Source organism: Drosophila ananassae, chromosome 2L, assembly GCF_017639315.1.
Source record: "Drosophila ananassae strain 14024-0371.13 chromosome 2L, ASM1763931v2, whole genome shotgun sequence".
In the NCBI taxonomy this organism is placed as follows: Eukaryota; Metazoa; Arthropoda; class Insecta; order Diptera; family Drosophilidae; genus Drosophila; species Drosophila ananassae.
The window spans coordinates 14,453,876-14,471,032 of record NC_057927.1 but is presented as its reverse complement, the minus strand read 5'-3'; the positions used below and the strand labels follow the sequence as shown (position 1 = coordinate 14,471,032).

At 42.2% G+C, this 17,157-nt stretch overlaps 2 protein-coding genes across 5 annotated transcripts in view; one reads left to right on the top strand and one right to left on the bottom strand.

Annotated features, from left to right (window-relative positions):
* LOC6501190 (guanylate cyclase soluble subunit beta-1) overlaps window positions 1-17,157 on the bottom strand; it is a 48,018-nt gene that overhangs the window by 9,274 nt on the left and 21,587 nt on the right. Inside the window, exons 13-17 of one of the 3 annotated variants that reach the window (XM_032456449.2) lie at window positions 17,046-17,117; window positions 16,584-16,749; window positions 16,335-16,472; window positions 12,890-13,047; window positions 4,703-4,763 (exon numbers count right to left, since the gene is read on the bottom strand). In XM_032456449.2, coding sequence (XP_032312340.1) covers window positions 4,721-4,763; window positions 12,890-13,047; window positions 16,335-16,472; window positions 16,584-16,749; window positions 17,046-17,117 — 577 coding nt within the window. In that variant the 3' untranslated portion in view covers window positions 4,703-4,720. Of the gene's footprint in view, window positions 1-4,702; window positions 4,764-12,889; window positions 13,048-16,334; window positions 16,473-16,583; window positions 16,750-17,045; window positions 17,118-17,157 lie in introns of those variants that run through there. The other 2 variants (XM_001954691.4, XM_014911435.3) reach the window with 2 other exon arrangements.
* On the top strand, window positions 1,472-13,170 carry LOC6499392. 2 transcript variants are annotated; one of them, XM_044714097.1, is made up of 9 exons: window positions 1,472-1,696; window positions 2,120-2,554; window positions 2,887-2,986; window positions 4,097-4,206; window positions 4,274-4,377; window positions 7,084-7,179; window positions 9,412-9,568; window positions 9,973-10,091; window positions 12,441-13,170. In XM_044714097.1, the coding sequence occupies exons 2-9, from the start codon at window positions 2,336-2,338 to the stop codon at window positions 12,868-12,870; spliced, it is 1,335 nt and encodes a 444-aa protein (XP_044570032.1). In that variant the 5' UTR covers window positions 1,472-1,696; window positions 2,120-2,335; the 3' UTR covers window positions 12,871-13,170. The 2 variants fall into 2 exon arrangements, with proteins under 2 accessions (XP_044570032.1, XP_001954728.1); XM_001954692.4 differs by lacking the exon at window positions 1,472-1,696 and having other exon boundaries at window positions 1,815-2,554.

Here is a 17,157-nt window from a genome sequence, read left to right as displayed (position 1 = left end):
TTCTCAGATTTTGATACAGAACGATAATGAATCAATCTACAAATCTATTGAGGTATTCCGCTTAAGAATCGGATACGTATTGGCAAAGTTATAGCCTTCGCGGGAGGCAATATTGCCCTGCCGTGCACTTTTCAATATTTTGAAGGGGATCCCCCAGGAAATTTGAGAAAAAAACTAAAAAATATATTGTTCTCAGATTTTGATACAGAATGATAATGAATCAATCTACAAATCGATTAAGGTATTCCGCTTAAGAATCGGATAAGTATTGGCAAAGTTATAGCCTTCGCGGGTGGCCATATTGCCCTGCCGTGCACTTTTCAACATTTTGAAGGGGATCCCCCAGGAAACTTGAGAAAAAAACTAAAAAATATTTTGTTCTCAGATTTTGATACAGAATGATAATGAATCAATCTACAAATCGATTAAGGTATTCCGCTTAAGAATCGGATACGTAATGGCAAAGTTATAGCCTTCGCGGGAGGCCATATTGCCCTGCCGTGCACTTTTCAACATTTTGAAGGGGTTCCCCCAGGAAATTTGAGAAAAAAACTAAAAAATATTTTGTTCTCAGTTTTTGATGCAGAATGATAAAGAATTGATCTACAAATCGATTAAGGTATTCCGCTTAAGAATCGGATACGTATTGGCAAAGTTATAGCCTTTGCGGTAGGCCATATAGCCCAGCCGTGCACTTTTCAACATTTTGAAGGGGTTCCCCCAGGAAATTTGAGAAAAAAACTAAAAAATATTTTGTTCTCAGATTTTGATGCAGAATGATAAAGAATTGATCTACAAATCGATTAAGGTATTCCGCTTAAGAATCGGATACGTATTGGCAAAGTTATAGCCTTCGCGGGTGGCCATATTGCCCTGCCGTGCACTTTTCAACATTTTGAAGGGGATCCCCAGGAAATTTGAGAAAAAAACTAAAAAATATTTTGTTCTTAGATTTTGATGCAGAAAAATAAAGAAATGATCTACAAATCGATTAAGGTATTCCGCTTAAGAATCGGATACGTTTTGGCAAAGTTATAGCCTTCACGGTGGGCCATATTGTATTTCCCTTGCGAGTTCTCAAGTTTTAAGAAAACATGAACAAATAATATTGGTATATTGTATAGTATATATGTATGTATGTGTATTTAATGTAACCCAATTTTAGGAAAAATCAGCTCTTAAATATTCGAATAATTAATGGTAATATTTAACGAGTTCCTTATTTAATTAAAAAATCATTTAAATTGGATAATTATTTTTCAATTTTCGGTATCGAAACTGTGTGCCACATGTCGGAATAGATTCTTTTATATGGCATTTAATTTCGTTTTATATTTATGAACCACGCATTAAATTGGTTTAACGCTCTCCAGCGAACAAGAGAGTGAGAGTGATAAGGCGGAGAGAAAGTGGGCTGTTATAAGGGAGAGCAGGTAAACAGCTGAGCGCTTTTAGAATTTTGTTTAGTTTATTTTTTCCAGGCCGACCGACCAAATGTGGGGTGCTTTCCGTGCTCTGAACAAATTGTTTGGGAAAATGTGATAAAATTGTGCAATTAAATCAGATAACGTTTTATATAAAAGGCATCGATTTCTATTGAATTGTCGAGAAATACTTTAATCCTGTTTAAAATTTGAAGTAGCCATTGAAATGTACTTGTCGGCTTGTAATCAAACACCTGTTTGCCATTTGCCGGGTATTGAACGAATAATTGTGTATTAAAATGTACCTATAGTGAAATAAATTTGTTGGAAATGGGTCTTTTTAAATAAAAATATGACCAGCTTAATAGTTCTTTTTCATATTATTTCAATTGTATATCGTTTGTTTATGTTTATCGCATGTTTTCATTGTTTTGATATTTTCGCTCTCCATCGTTGCCAGCATGAAAAAAATCAATAGCAAGAGAAAGGCACAAAAAGAGAGAGTATTCTATCACCCCCCATTTCACGGCACTCTCTCTGTTAAATTATAACTGTTCATTCTTCGCTTCTGTACAGGAGTTTTTTCTACCGGAATTTGACAAATTTAAACTTTAGGAGGGAAAAACATAAACCTCTTTATTTATATTTTTTTCTGTTTTAATTAAGTGAGTTTTTTGTGTAAAATGTTTTTGCAGTTGCTAAAGGCTTTCCAGCGGCTCGTAAGTCAATTAAAGAGTCAATTTGTGTGGGTTCGCTGCTGGTTGCCGTTGCCATTGCAGTTGTATGGTTTCCGGCGGGAAACTGAGTCACGGACACGGTTACGGCTACGGGTGAAGGAGAAAGTGCGGCAAGAGCCCGGACAACGGTCCGGTCACCAGTCCAATTGGCGCATATCGCGCCGCCACCTGGTCATGGACTACATATTCGAGTGCTTCTTCGATGACACCTTTGCCCAGATCACCCGGAACGGCCTGCAGGATCGCCAGTCCCGCCGGGATGTTCTCGACCATCTCAGCGCCATCATCAAGGGCTGCAGCGAGGGCCAGAACACGCAGACGGACGAGGTGGCGGCCATTGCGGTGACCGCCGCCATGAGATTTCATCGTCTGGCAAAGGAGCAGAATGGAAACGTAAGGATCTACATATTTATGGGCTTAGTTTATTTCTTTGCTTAACTTTTAAAGATTTAATCAAACAATAAAAGCCTCTAATGTCTTAAATATTATTAAATTCCAGAACTTGCGTCCAGTTTTTAATAAACCTGTTTTACAAACAAAAATTTATTAATAATTCTTGGAAATCCATTTCCTTTTGTCTAAATTATTTTCCTATTTAATTAGGTTTTCCATTTTGTCCAGCTCTTTTTGGGTATCCTTTGCCAATTACATCTAATTCATATTGGAACGCTTTGTGAATTTTTCGCCCGAACCTAAATGAATCTCTTTGCAACCGTTTCCCACAGGTATGCCTCATGGGCAAGTATCACAATATCCTGTACATTGGACTGCGCACCTGCTGGGATTGGGGGGTGCGCGACTCCGAGGTGGTCGTTCAGCTGCTGGGTAAGTCAAACGCAAAGTTGGAGCAAACTCAAAGCGCCAGCCCAACTAAATAATTTAATTTATATGCATATGTATGCGGTGCGACATACACAGGATGTGCACTAAGAAAAATTACATTAGAATTTATTTTCCCTTCAAAGTTGAACTAGTAGCTGATGCGAAGACTATTAAGTTCAATTGCTTGCATTGGGACCAATTAGCCATTCCTAAAATCCTTTGAACAAAGTCGAAAAACCCATTAAATATCCAAAATAAAATCTTCAATATCCCTAAATATTCTCCCAGTGTATTTTAAGTATTTGTTTGGGGCGTGCCGGTTTGCTTTGCATATTTTAATGAATATTATCCCATCGCATCAGATTATTACGCTCATAAGCAGGCTGACTGGCTGGCTGGCAGTTTTAACTTTAATCACGTGTTTCTGCTAATTGCGTTAAGAAAGTGTTGCTAATGTTGTTTTGTTGCCGCTGCATCGTAAAACTTGTAAAGTGCCCTAAAGTGTTGCAAGTTATTTGGGGCAGACGTATGTATACTGTGTATAGGGCTGTGTTGGGCTCTAATTAAAATGCTGCGTAAAGTTTGCCAGGCAGGGAAAGTGCCAGAAATTAATGGCGTGCCTCTGTTATGGGATCTGGACTCGTGTGCAATAAAACTTTTGCTCCTTGTTTGTCCTGTCCGCACATCCCTGTTTTGCTGCCTCATTGTGTTGTCGGAGTTTTTTTTGGGTCCAAGCCCCACTCCTCCTGCTTACTTTGTTGCTTGCCAACCGTGTTGGTTGGCAAACATTTTCGGCAACCAGTTTCCGCTTTCCACTGACTTCATTTCGTGTGCCAAAAGCTAAAAAGCCAAAGAGACCGAAAGCCAAAAAGAGTCAACCAAGCAGCAACAAGTGCATCTACGTAATTAGCTTTTTTATGACTGCTGCCGCTGGGATTTGATGACATTATTTAACCGCTTTTTTCTGCATTAAAAAAAAGGCTACAATTTTAATCTAGAGGGAGCTAAGAAGCTGACTTTTATGCCAAATATTTTTTAATATTCCTAAAATTGCATTTCTTTTCTTTTATACTTGATCTAGTTTCTTAATTTTGAATGAAATCCTCTTTTTAGTGGCCATCTATGAATGTGAAAAGACTTTTGAACGGATTTTTTTGGGCGCCCTTTTCGGACCACATGCCCCGCACTTCATTGCCGGCTGGCGCAGTGACTTTCAGGACCAGGTGAGAAGGTGTCAAGATCCCCTTTATCCCCGAATTTGAGGTACTCATGTTAGCCCTTTGTTTCCAGAACGAGAATGTCCGGGCCATGGTTTACTTTTTGAAGCATGCCACACGCGAGAAGCTTACGCTGCCCGTCTGGATTCCGCGCTTTGAACAGGAGCGACAGCTCAGGTGAGTCCTGCCCAGCTTTGGCTTTCTCCTCGCACTTTCTCCTTGCGCTTTCACTCACGCTTTCTCCGCCTGGATTTCACGTGTCGCACTCTTTTGCCGCCTCGGGCAATTTTCACACTATCCGGGTTAATTGGATGGTCTGGTGGGATGACAAGGAGAGCTCTCTATTTGCGAGAACAGATTGTTCGTGCAACCTGACATTTATGACTCGCTTTTAGAATGCACGGAACTGAACACTAGCTCACTAGTTTCTAGCTCAATTCTTTTAGACTTTGATTGAAGTCCTTTTTGTTTCTACTCCATACTGCCATATTATTTCTTGAATCATTACGCTTTAAACGAGTTAATCCCTTCCTTTCGCAGCCGTAATTACTAGAGAGGTTGTACTGAAAATAATTATGCTTTTGTATTAAAATGAGATGCCATAAATAACCCCTGAAGAGTGTGAAAAGTAAGAGTAACCAGAGAAATGAAAGGATTTTAATTAAATTAATACATCAGCCATTGTTGTGGCGACGTGTGGGTGTTTGTGCGCTTCTGCCACAATTGAGTGAAAGATGGCGACACTCTGCAACCACACAGACAGATACACTCTCGCACACAGATACAAATACAGATTCAGATTCCGACTCAGATTCAGGTTCAGATTCCCTCAGACAATGGACGGGTTGTAGCGGCTCTCAATCACTTTTTCTTCTCGGGTATGCTGTTGCTGCCACTGGTAGTGCCCCATGTTGTGTGGTGGTGTCATGTATAATTAAGATTTTCATTTGCAGTATGCTATGCTATGGGGTCGGCAGTCTCATTCTCCTGCAGCCCCTGAGATGAGATTTATGCATATGTGAGGGTGTCACTGATGCGATAAGCTGAAAACCAACTGGCAGCGATGTAAACCTTTTGTTATTTCGGCTTTGTTCGGCAGCACTCCCGAGGATTAAAGTCAAAAATGCGTGTAATAAGCGCACAAAGCTTTCTCAGCCCCACCACGCCCCCTAAGCTAAACAGACACCCAACCTCACATACTCCCACTACCCACTGTTTGCACTGCTTGAACCAACAGAAGACAAAAACTGACTGGCAAACATTAAGACGACATTTATGATGCCCTCTCGCAACGGCAGCCAAACTCATGAATAAGCGTTAATAGCTGCAAATGTACATATGTGCTGAAGGGGCATCTTCTATACAGTTGCCGGGGTGTGGTGTGCGAGTGTGTGTGTTTGGAGAGCAAGCAATGTGACAATAAACGTTTTGGCCAAATGCCGTTAGAGCTGCATAAATCAGCCATGAAGCAACATATTGGCAAGATACCCTCTTAAAGCCAGCATATGGAAAAATTATCTAATTTAAGAATGACAAGGTTTCAAGGGAGAGACTTTAATACTTTAACATTAACAGCCAAAGCTTCTCTTTTCATAAAATGCCACAAAGACACCCCAACTTTTGTATTTAATTATTCATAAAATGTGCAATAATGAAATGCAACGTCAAAGTAATTATTACGCTTCTCCAGGCATATCATTAAGCTGTTTGGTTTGTTGACTTAATGACTTCCCAAATAAATTAATGTATTTAAGAAGAAAACTTGCTTTAAGCCGGTCTTACGGTCCTGGTTAAAAGAACTTACTGTTAAGACAGTTATTACGAGCTAATACCATTCTAACTGTGGCATTAGACGAGAAATCGTTGTGTCAGCCGCCCCCCATCAGCTGATTAAATTGTTAATGTTCGATTTTACGGGCAAATCTGTTCCGAGTGGCAGAAGCTTATAGCCTTTAGCTGACAGTCGATACGGCGAATACATCCTGAGAATCCTGAGAAGCGGCCGGATATGGGCTATGAGAGTGTCAGTGAGGAACTGTCACGGGATGCGAGTTGCAAATGTCTTGATTCTTGGTGGGACTCGTTTTTATCGCTGCCAATAAAACGCAAATGAATTTGCTAAGGCAATTTCCACGCTGCCACGCCGAGGATGCTGGCTCAAAATGCGCTTATCGTCTGTTCAGCAGCGTAGGTGTAAGGCTGTCACTGACGCTGTGTGGGTTACTTCCGGTTTATTGTGGTTTTTGCGCTTTTATTTGCCTACTTTTATGCGTAGACATAAAAGCCCAACGAATACGTTGGTGTTAGTGTGTGGATGGGTGTGGGTGTGGGTGTGTGAATGTGTGAGTTAGTAAGTGTGAGTGTATTGTGTCACAAATGTGCCTTAAGTGCATTGTACATGCTAATGCTTGAATGGAGACAAACGCCTTCCATTCACTTGCCACATTACGTATACGCAATTTAAAACGAGCATCCACTGAGAAGAAATGCTTATTAAAAGTTTCCTTTTTTAAGATTAGAAATATTTTAAGTCAATGAAAATATTAAAATTAAACAGCTTAAGGATACTTCTTCTTATAAAAAAAATTTGTAACTAGCATCTGTTAGAAGCTTTTATCGAAAAAACTTTTCAACAAAAACTTAAATCATTTTTTCTTTGTACTGGTCCTGGGCTGGTGCTAGAAAAAGCAACAAGCTGAAGCTTAATTGAGGTCTGGACTCATTTTCTCAGCTCCTTGGCTGTGCTGTGTCCTGCTAATGTGCGGAGCCCATTTTGATGCTTGTTGCCCATTAAAGCTGCCACAAAGTTTGGCCCAAGCTCAACTTTTGCCCATTAACTCTCCTTAATTCTGACTTTGGTCTTTGTTTTCTGTTTATCCGTAGATTCATTGATGTGCCCATCGAGTCCTGCGGAAGATCCTCGCCATTACGCATCGCCCTGCAGGCGAATGCTCCTGAACTGCTGCTCATACTGCTGAGGTAAGTTGCTACACATCCTTGAAAGGAATGAGGCGGATTAATTCCAAGGAGCAGCAAGGAAGCAAGGAAGTGCTGGGGACTGCCACTTCAATTAGCGCGAAATATGCAAAGCGGCCGCCACTTGCCGGCGCCGCAATGTATGCAACATAAAGTACAAGACGCTTAGCATAAGCAAGTGGTCGCCCAGGCCACAAACAAAAAAAGGAAACGCCAAGAAAAGAAGATGGGTCTCGGCGGTGGGGGTTGAGAAATAAAAGAAAAAATTATCATTAAATATGAAAGTCGCTGCCAAAGCGAATTTGCATCACAAGGCGGTCGCCGGCGAGTCTCAGGGTCCCCTGAGTTGGATCCCAAAAAGCAGCTTGTAAAAGTTACGAGCATGCACTCGGCGACAGCAAGAACAACAAGAGGCGCGTCCTCAGCCGAGATTCATAAATTTATATGTAAACGCCTGCACTTTTCCCCTTGTCCTTCGTCCTTGACTTTCGGACCACCCTCAGCTGCCAGCCCATCCCTCCTCCTCCTCAAGGGAGTGCCTCGCCTCCGCAATTTATTGTTTCTTAACTTGATATCGCGGAACGGGCGGCGGCGGCTGCCACGCCCCATTGCTCGCCCAGCCATTTTGGCTCGGTTTTCAATTTTTGATGCAGCGCCAAAAAGTATGCTTTGCATAAAATGCGAATATTGATTGCAGGCCAAAAAGGCAAGTCACAACAAAGTATCCTCCAAGTGGAAGAGGATTTCTGGGTGGCAGGATTGCTTGGTTGGGATGGGCAGGACTCGGCGAGCGAAAGTTTCTGTCAGCAAGTCGCGGCCGAGATGGTCGGGCTGTCAAAGTTTATCTTGAAGGCTGCCTGGCAGGCGGCTTGAATTTCATTAGATAGTGGTTTGATCAAGAAATTATTCAATTTCGGAAAGGTCTTTCATATTAGAGTGGCTGGTAACACATTGCACTTTATATGATTCTTTAGAAGTCTCAGAAAATTTTAATTAAAATAAAGAAATGCATTTAAATGCTTACAAAAAGGGAAATCAGTTTCATAACATTGGAGTTTAATCCCTAATTCTTCTAAAGCCTTAAATCGATTAAAAAATTTAAGCTCAACTAAGAATTTCTTTTGAAAATCCCCTTAAATGGATTTTTGGAAATTTTGCGCAATAGCCCTGCCTTTGAGAAGGTTGCCGCATTATGAGGCAAAAGGGCAGCCTGGCATGCGAATTCAGCATGAGATTGAGATTCCTGCCAGCTGTGCTGATTGCGCCGAGCAAATTGCAATTGCAATTGGAATGGCGCTGGCTTCGATTGATGGCAAATGTTTGAGTTTGGCTTGCCAATTCCCCGCTGGCCGTTTTTCCCTTTCTCTGGCTCCCCGCCGATGCGGATTCTCTAGAGAATTTCGACGGGGAGTTGGGTGGGTGGGATTTGTTGTTGATTTTCGTGTTTCTGTTTTCTGTGTTTCTGTTTCTGCGTCGTCGCCTTTCCGCCTCGAATGATTTCGGTTCAGATGCTTCAGTTACTGATGCTGATGCGGCCATAAATTTTCGATATTGTTTCGCTTTTGTGTGTTTTAATTTGCGTTTCGCTTTGCTGCTTTTTCCATTTGAAATTGGCCATAAAGTATGCAAATGAATACGGTGAGATGTTCTTTTTACTTTTTATTCACTGCCAGATACAATTTGCTCATATTTTTCATTGCAGAATGCGCTGCTAAAGTGATTTACTTGTGCATAATTGCGTATACGCCGTGGTGGCCGGGACATTGTTTATACGAATGTCGGATGGAAAAACAGCAAATAAATAACCGAAACATATAAATTACAATGCTTATCGAGGCGGCGAGCGGACGGACAGATTTTTTGACAAACATTTTCAATTTAAAAAGTGACAACCGTGCGCTGGTGCCACATACACATGCCACACTTTGCACTTCATTTGCCATTCGCACAGGTCCCTCTGGTCTTCCATTTTTGTTGCACTCGTGTGTCAATATGGGTGTGTGTCTGTGTGCAACGGACACAACCGCGAGGCATGTCTGTTCATTATTTCATTTGTACATTGTGTTTATCGGGGCATCTAGCATTTATTACGGCTCCACCTTGCCGCCCCGTCATGCCCCTTCAATAACCGCAAGCAAACCAACTACGTGCTGGCAGCTTGTATCTCATTTGCAAACAGTTACCATTACCACCGCCTCTACCTCTGACCTCCAACCTCTTCCACAACCGTTGCAGATACGGAGCCTCGCCACAGCCACCGGACGGAGGCGCCTCCGTAATTATCGCGCTGCTCGACAAACTCATCGAAAATGGCCGCAATTACAGCTGCGAACTGATCATGTGTCTCAAGTTGCTTCTACGAAATGTGGCAATGGTGGAGATGCCATTCAAGGTGAGTTAGTAATTAAAGGTGGAATTTAATTAAGGCCGCAATTAGGTAAGGAGCTACCTTTTAGTAATTAAAAATGAGGTTGCAAGCAAAGACTTTAAAATCTTAAACTTAAATTCATATTCTTCCTTCCTCTATGGATAAATTTTCTTAATTCACAATGATTTAAGTGTAATGGAATTATTGACACCAACATAAATGAAAGTATAACCTTGATCCTTGGATTAAAATAAAATACCTCAGAATTAACACCTTAAAGCTTAGACAGCTTATAACCAGCTAGCAATGATTATTTTACTAAGTATTCACTAAATAGCCGGATATCATGTATTTCCTTGTAATAACAATGCCTTAACATCAAAATATAACAATGTCCTTCCCAACCATTTCCATTTTCTTGCTTCCAGCCCCTATTGTATGGCGCCAGAAGGGAAATGTTTTTCGAGCGCTACGGTCGCCTTTTGATGGACAAAATTATTGGGAAGGAACAGGTCTATGGAGTGCCCACCCTCCGACATTTGTGCCGGTAATTATCAACTTTGAACTGCCATTTGTTCGCTGGCGGAAGAGGAAACACCCTCGAACACTTGACTTTGTGACTAACAATGAGTTGGGCCTCGCCTGTGTGGTCTGGCCTGTGTGAATGCCGGATGGTAAGAGATTAGGGTGGGCCGAATGGAGTCTGACAGCCATAATAAGTTTCACTCTTTTATTCAATTACTTTGGCTTAGTTGCCGGCATCTCCTCCCTGCCCCAGCCCCGTCCGCCACGGCTGCTTAACTTTCTACGGGCAGACAATTCTGTGATAAGCCCCAAAAATGAAATAAGCATAAGACATACGGAGGCCCAGCTGACTGGTTGACGAACTGACAGACTGACAAGCTGACTGACTGTCTAAATGACAAACCCCTGACTCCGCCAACTGACAAGTTTCCTTTCAGGCTGCCTTTGTCATGTGGCTTAATGCAAGTTTGGCTTTCTTTCATGTATTTTGTGTCAAATTCGGGTCGAAACTTTGTCGCACGCCTCGCTGGCTTTCTGGCCACAATTTATACGTGGTAGTCAAATGTCTGTCGGCCAAGTTAATGAATTAAATCGATGCGAATTTCTTTGCCACTTTGATCGTTATTTAGTCGAGAAGTTTTGCCAGACAGGCTCTCTTTTAATTCAATAAGTTGGCATTTGCTGTTGACACGGTCCCAGTATGGTTTCAGTTCTATACATACATATGCTAGTAGGTGGTAGGTGAAAATACAACCGTATGTGGCATATACATGTATTTGCAGAGCACTTGATGGTGACCCGGTGTGGGTACACAAATAGCAAAAATACGAATTTATTTGCCTCCATCCGCTCACGTGTCACAAAAATGTTCATTGACTTTGGCTCTCGTTTCAACTGAGACTCGTTGGCCAGTTTTTCCCAGCTCCACTTTGTTTGCCAGTTTGTTTTCCTTTGGCCAATGTTTGCTCTGTGGAAGCTCGCGATCTTGGCCTGCATTCTGGACAGGAGGGACTTTCGAGTTTACAGGGATAAAAATATATCTTAATCGGATTTATTCGGTTTTCAAGCTTTAATAGATAGGCCGGTTTTAATCAAATGAAAATTTCTTGTTTCATAAATATATATTTCTTTCCAAATTAGTTTTCCATTTTTTCACTGTACTTGTAATTGAGTTGGCGTCCACTTGCCGAGGCTTCAAGTGCTTCTGGCTGGCTTCAACCTTTTCCCCGTTTTTTCGATTTGATTTATATGGTCTGTGGCCGTTTCTTTGGTCGTCGTTGCTCGTATGCTCGTATTTTGTAATTTCAATTTATGCAAATATCCTGGCAGTCCGGTCTGATTGCATGCATTACACATTACGCATTCCTCATTCCGCATTGACCTCAATCAGAGTCCGAGAGCCGAGCCAATCTGATGATGGTCGTCATAAGCGTATGAAGAAATTTCGCATACTCCCTGTCATCCCGACTTCCGGCTGCCCATTTGCAAGCTTTTTGTTCGTCTTTTTATGGCTGCTCAGTGGCTTTGCCTCACTCCCATTTATTTTCCCCCACGGAAATGTGACAGCTTGCTTTATTGATTGGTCGAATTTGTCGGTGGCCATAAAAAAGAGCCCAAAATATGAAGCGAACACGGAAACTTGGAGGGACAAATTAACATGGACATAAACTGGGACCCTAAAGAATCTCCCTGGCAGCCGATTAGCATGTTGTTAGTCCTCTTCAGTCTGCACTTTATGAGGCCAATTTGGGAGGGCATGCTTGCGAAAGAATTTCGGACAAGTTCTTAGTTATCAAAGCCACTTTAGAGCCGGTTTCACATACGCGGCAACTTTTCCAAAAGCTTTCACTGCAGGACTAAGTGGCGCAAGAAAAAAAAGGAACTTCTCTGCCAATATCCGCTACTTTAACTTCTTCCTTGGCTTGCGACAGGCAACTTTAGTAAAAGTTGTGGCCCTCTTTCTTGGTTTTTTGTTGCCCAGGCTTCCTTTCACTCACGCGAAAAGTTTTAAGCACATGAAGTTTGTATGCCGCGCGGATTTTTTCCCTCACTAGCCGTACGAGCTTATTGTGTGAAACTTAAATTAATTTATGAAACATCCTGCTGAGATTGACGGGACCAGAGCCTAGAGCCAGCGCCAAACAGTCTTGATCTAGTCCAAACAAAAATATCCGTATCAGCTGACTATTTTGAAACTTCTAGATTGTTTTTGGATGATATGCGTCATAAAAACTGCTAAGTAGTGTAGTGCTTAAAAAAAATTAGTTTTCTTTCAATTTTTAGAAGACTTGAGAGTTTCCTAATCTGATTTTAAACTATTTAAATATCTATTTAAGCCATAAGTAAATTTAATATTTTTCTATTTCTGCAGCTGTGTCATTCGGGATGTCCTGCGTAATCACAACCAACTGCCCAATGGAATCGACACCTTGAGGCTGCCGAAGCGACTGCAGCGTTACATTGACCTCACCGAGGAGCTGGATGGACCTGAAAGGAGGGGGCCCGAGTCGGAGCCAATCCTGCCCCCAAAACCGAAACTCGGAGGCGAGGTTCCCCGGATGCCGACCATTAGCAGTGAGGAAGAGCAAAGCGAGGACGAGAGCGAGAACCACGTGCAGCTCCTTGAGGCTGTAACGGATGCGGAAAAAGCTGCCGTTGCGGCATTCGTGGCCACCAGTGATGGAGCAATTACGCCGGAGGCCAAGCAGGCAGCGGTGGCCGCCTGCCCGCCGGACTTTGAGCCTGACCTGCCGCCCGATTTCGATCCCGATTTCCCATCCATTTCCGGCAAGCTAAGCTAACACTGGCCCAGTAGCTCACCTGTAGGTCTCCTCGCTGACGTTAATGCGGCCCGGAACACCCGTGGTCTCCGTCCGGCTGGTAAGGTTAACCGTGTTGCCGAAGAGACAGTAACGCGGGACTCGGTTGCCAATAACGCCCGTCACTACTTCTCCGGAGTGGATGCCTATGGTGATTTGCTAAAAAAAAAGGAAGGAATATATATATATAAGATACAGAAACAAGAAACAAAGAATTTATAATCGGAGTTTGTAAGATGAGAATTTATCTAGAAAATAAATAGCTTTCGAGCAGAAAGGGCACTTCATTGCGCTAATAAACTTTCGTTGGCAAGTCCCATCATCAACACCAGCAAAGTTCCCAACCGCAACGGAATGTTGCTGGCAAAACCAGGCGAAAGTTGCCACAATTACTTTCCAAAAACTTGCAGCGGCAGTCGGAGTACGAAAAAGTTTTCTTTAATTAAATTTAAAACGAAATGAGCGTTGGCCAAAGTAGAGAGCAAAAAAGGACTCGCACTTTCCCACCAAATCTCCAATCCAAAGGGTCCTCGTTAGTAGGTGACGATGTTGAAAATGGGGATAAAGGGGTGCTGGGATAAAGGATTCTCTCAGCCAAGAGAATATGTGAAAAATGGCTAAAAGCGCCAACAGTTGGAGATAAAAACGAAGGACGAAAGTTGTAATTACCAGAAAAACATAACATAAAACTAATTGCCAAGGCAGCAGGGTGCGATAAGCGAGAAATATTTGAGAGAAAACTTTTCGGGACCGGAAGGACTTGGGAAATTCGCTGGAATTTTCCCAATCAGTTGTTGAAATCCAATCAGTGCGAGAGAAATGCATTTCTGTTTAATGATTTATCAGTAAGTTGGCAACAAAAGTCAATCAATTTTTTCTTTGATTAAGTAATGAAGATAACGGAGAACTTTTCTAGCAAAAACCAATTCAAATCTAACTTTACTTTTTATGAAAACCAAAAAAAAGGATCTCCTCTGTTTAGTTTATTTTTAAATTCCATCTCGAGAAATAATTTTTTTCGACTGCCCTGTAGGTATATGAAATTCATAGTAACTGCACAGTTTCTTTTTTGTTGAAAAACCAAATCAATATTTATGAACTGCAGGCACAGGAAGTAGCCAACAAAGCATTGGGCAAACAAGCGCTGGGAGAAAGTGGTCGGAGAAAGTGGGTGGTTTCAGTGGAGAAAGTGGAAAAGCTGAACAAAGTTTGCATGAAGAAAAACATCGGTATAATTGGCTTCATAAACCGAGGGACCAGCGGCGGGTTGATTCGTTGGCTGGGAGCTGGCTGGAAGCTGCTGTTGCTGCTTTTTATCGAGACTTAATGAAGCGCAAAATGACGCCAGTGGCGTTAAGGAGGGCGAAAGGATACTAGCACAAAAAATATGTATAAAATTGAACAAAAATACTGAGCAAGGACAGTGCAACAGGCTCCACTTTCGTTCGTGTCCCAGTTTTTTTGCGAGGCGCTTGTTAATTGCATTTGGGGCGATCTATCAAATGTTGACTAGCCACTGCTATACGTGGTTCGTTTCGAATTCCCCCTTTTTTTTTGACCGACATCTAGGCATGTGAACTTCCGTCTAAATTACCAAAAGCAATCAGTCAAATATGAAATACTGACAACCACAAAAACTGCAGTTCTACGAAGCAAGGCCAGATGGAAATGTGTAGTGTGTGGTGTGGTGGGTCGAGATAGATGATCTCCGAGGAGAAGAGTTCCTTCGAGCGTCGGGCAAGACGATAAGGTAATGGAATTTTAGTAACAGAAAAATAACAGCAACATCAAGAACAACAACTCTGACAATAAAGCCAAGTGACACGAGACCCAGCAAGAGTTTTCTGTTTGAGTCTGCAGTTAAGACTTACGCACACAATGGCTTATACTTTCTATATCCATGGCGCACCCGGGTGGTCCTTTTTATATATTTTTGCTTATATTCTGTATAATAATTTAATTGAAAATAAGAGTCAATATAAAGGTATTAAATATTTTCGAACAGATTTATTTTCTAGTTCATTTTTTCTCAGGTTAGAAGTAGTTTGTTAAAATCATATGAGAGCTTTTTTTAACTCTTCAAAAACTTCATTAATTTCGTATGAAAAACTCAAGGAAAGCTGAGTTCTTCCGAAAACGAAAACTAAAAGTAACTTCTCCAAAATAGTCTGAAATAGTTTTGGGCCACCCTAACGCCCACATAGATGCCAAGACATGTGCAAAAAGTGACAGACAAGCCACAAGCATTGTCCACACGTACAATGCTGTAATTGTGAAGGATGCCATCAAGTGGGGCATCCGCATTCCCTCCCTCATCCCCAGCCCCAGCACCAGACCCTGCTCCTGCTCCTACTCGGCTGCGTCCTGGCCTCGTCCTGTGGATCAACCCCTGTCTTGTCCTGGCCGCTACTACCCTCCACCCCAGATACCCCTTATCCTTCTTTATCTGTGGCCCTGCATGTGTGCAGTGTATTTTAAGCTTGAGCACTCAAAGCAAAAGTGTTTAAGCCAAAAAAAGAGAAAAACGAAAAGATAGTAGCAGCAGGCAGTCAGGCAGGCAGGCAGGAGTCTACACAGCCTGGTGCTCATCCTCATCCACAGCCTCGTCCTCATCTCAACGTCTCTGGTGACAGTTGACGGTCAAGTGGCTACTGGCAAGGTTGTGAGACCATGCAGCTCGGACCATGGACCCTTTGACATTGTGTGTCATCAATTTTGAATTAATTTTAGCCATTTTCCTTATATTGCTAACAAAAACTTTTCGCCATGGCCATCACCCTCGCCTTTGACTGAAACTTTGTTAAATTCACTTTTTTTTTCGCAGTTTGTACTACGAGCTGTTAATATTTTACGTGCACTTGCCACTCAATCCTTACACTTCGAGGGATCGGCGATGGGATAGACATTGAAATTTATGCTCCACTGACTTGCTTCTGCTGCTGTTGCTGTGCAGTTGCTTTTTCTTGCTTTTCTGTTGCTCGAATGGCACATTCTGCAACAAATTGCGCGAATATGCTCAAGTTGCATGCTCACACGAACAAACACGACTCAAGGAGTCGCGGGGCAGAAACATTTTCCAACTACTTTCAATGCGCACAATTAGAGTGACGCCTCCCCTGGATAAAGGAGAGCTTCTGCCACGCCCCCTTCACCACCACAGCCACCGCCACCGCCCGCATTCAACGCAGTGGCACTTGAGAAACTTGAACACAAGTTGTCAGTTGTGAATGCATTTTTGTTGCACGACAAACTCTGTCCAAAATGTGTCACAATGGCGAAAAGGATGCCAACCAAAACTGTCGCGAAATATGATAAAAAGCGGTCTTCAGATTCAAATACAATTGCGGAAAATTTTGTCTAAATTTTGTTAGCCTTGTCAACTGCAGGCATCAAAATGGAATTTGCATTTTTTCCTTTTTTTTAAGGCATTAAAACCCATCACTTACCACTGGATTCGAGCCCATTTTAACGTTCTTGGCCATGTCCATCATGTCCAGGGCTACGCGGGCCATGCATTTGGCGTGATCCTCGCAGGGGTCCGGCAGTCCAGAAACGGCCATATACTTATCGCCCACAGTTTCCACCTGAAAGCACAGACACGATGGCATTGAAAGTTCGTTAGAGCCGAATTGAGAGATGACCCGGAATGAGGCCCAAACCCCGGGCGGTTGAAAAATTGCAATTAAATGACCCACCTTGTACACGTTAAGGTTGCGTTTGGAGTCTGTGAGAGCATCGAATACGGTATAGAGCTCGTTGAGCATTTTCACGATTTTCATGGCCCCGTCGGGATCCGTATTGGCCGCGCAGTATTGGCCAAAGCCCACGATGCCGGAGAACATCAGCGTCACGGAGTCATAGCTGTAGAATGTTGGCGGAAATGGATGTTACAAAAAATGTATATATTTTTCCCATAAATAAGTGGACAAAAATAAAGTAAATTGTTTGCTTTTTCAGCTATGTAATGCACTAATAAAAATTTTAGAGAACATTTTTAGAAGCCGAAAGACTAAAGTTTTTTACTTTTATTGGTTTATGTTTCTAAGACGTCCGAGTTAGAAAATGTCTAATCTTTATCCAATTTAATTTAACCTTAATCCTTTTCTTACAGTGCTTTTTCTCCCTGTGGGAAAGAACGGAAATTGACTTTTTCTTACCGTTTGGGTGGAACTGGACGCTGATGTCGTAACTCATTGGCCACCGACTTTGGCAGGACCGAATAGAGCAGCCTGCGGAGTATGACAAAGTAAAAGTGCAGGTGAATCGAGG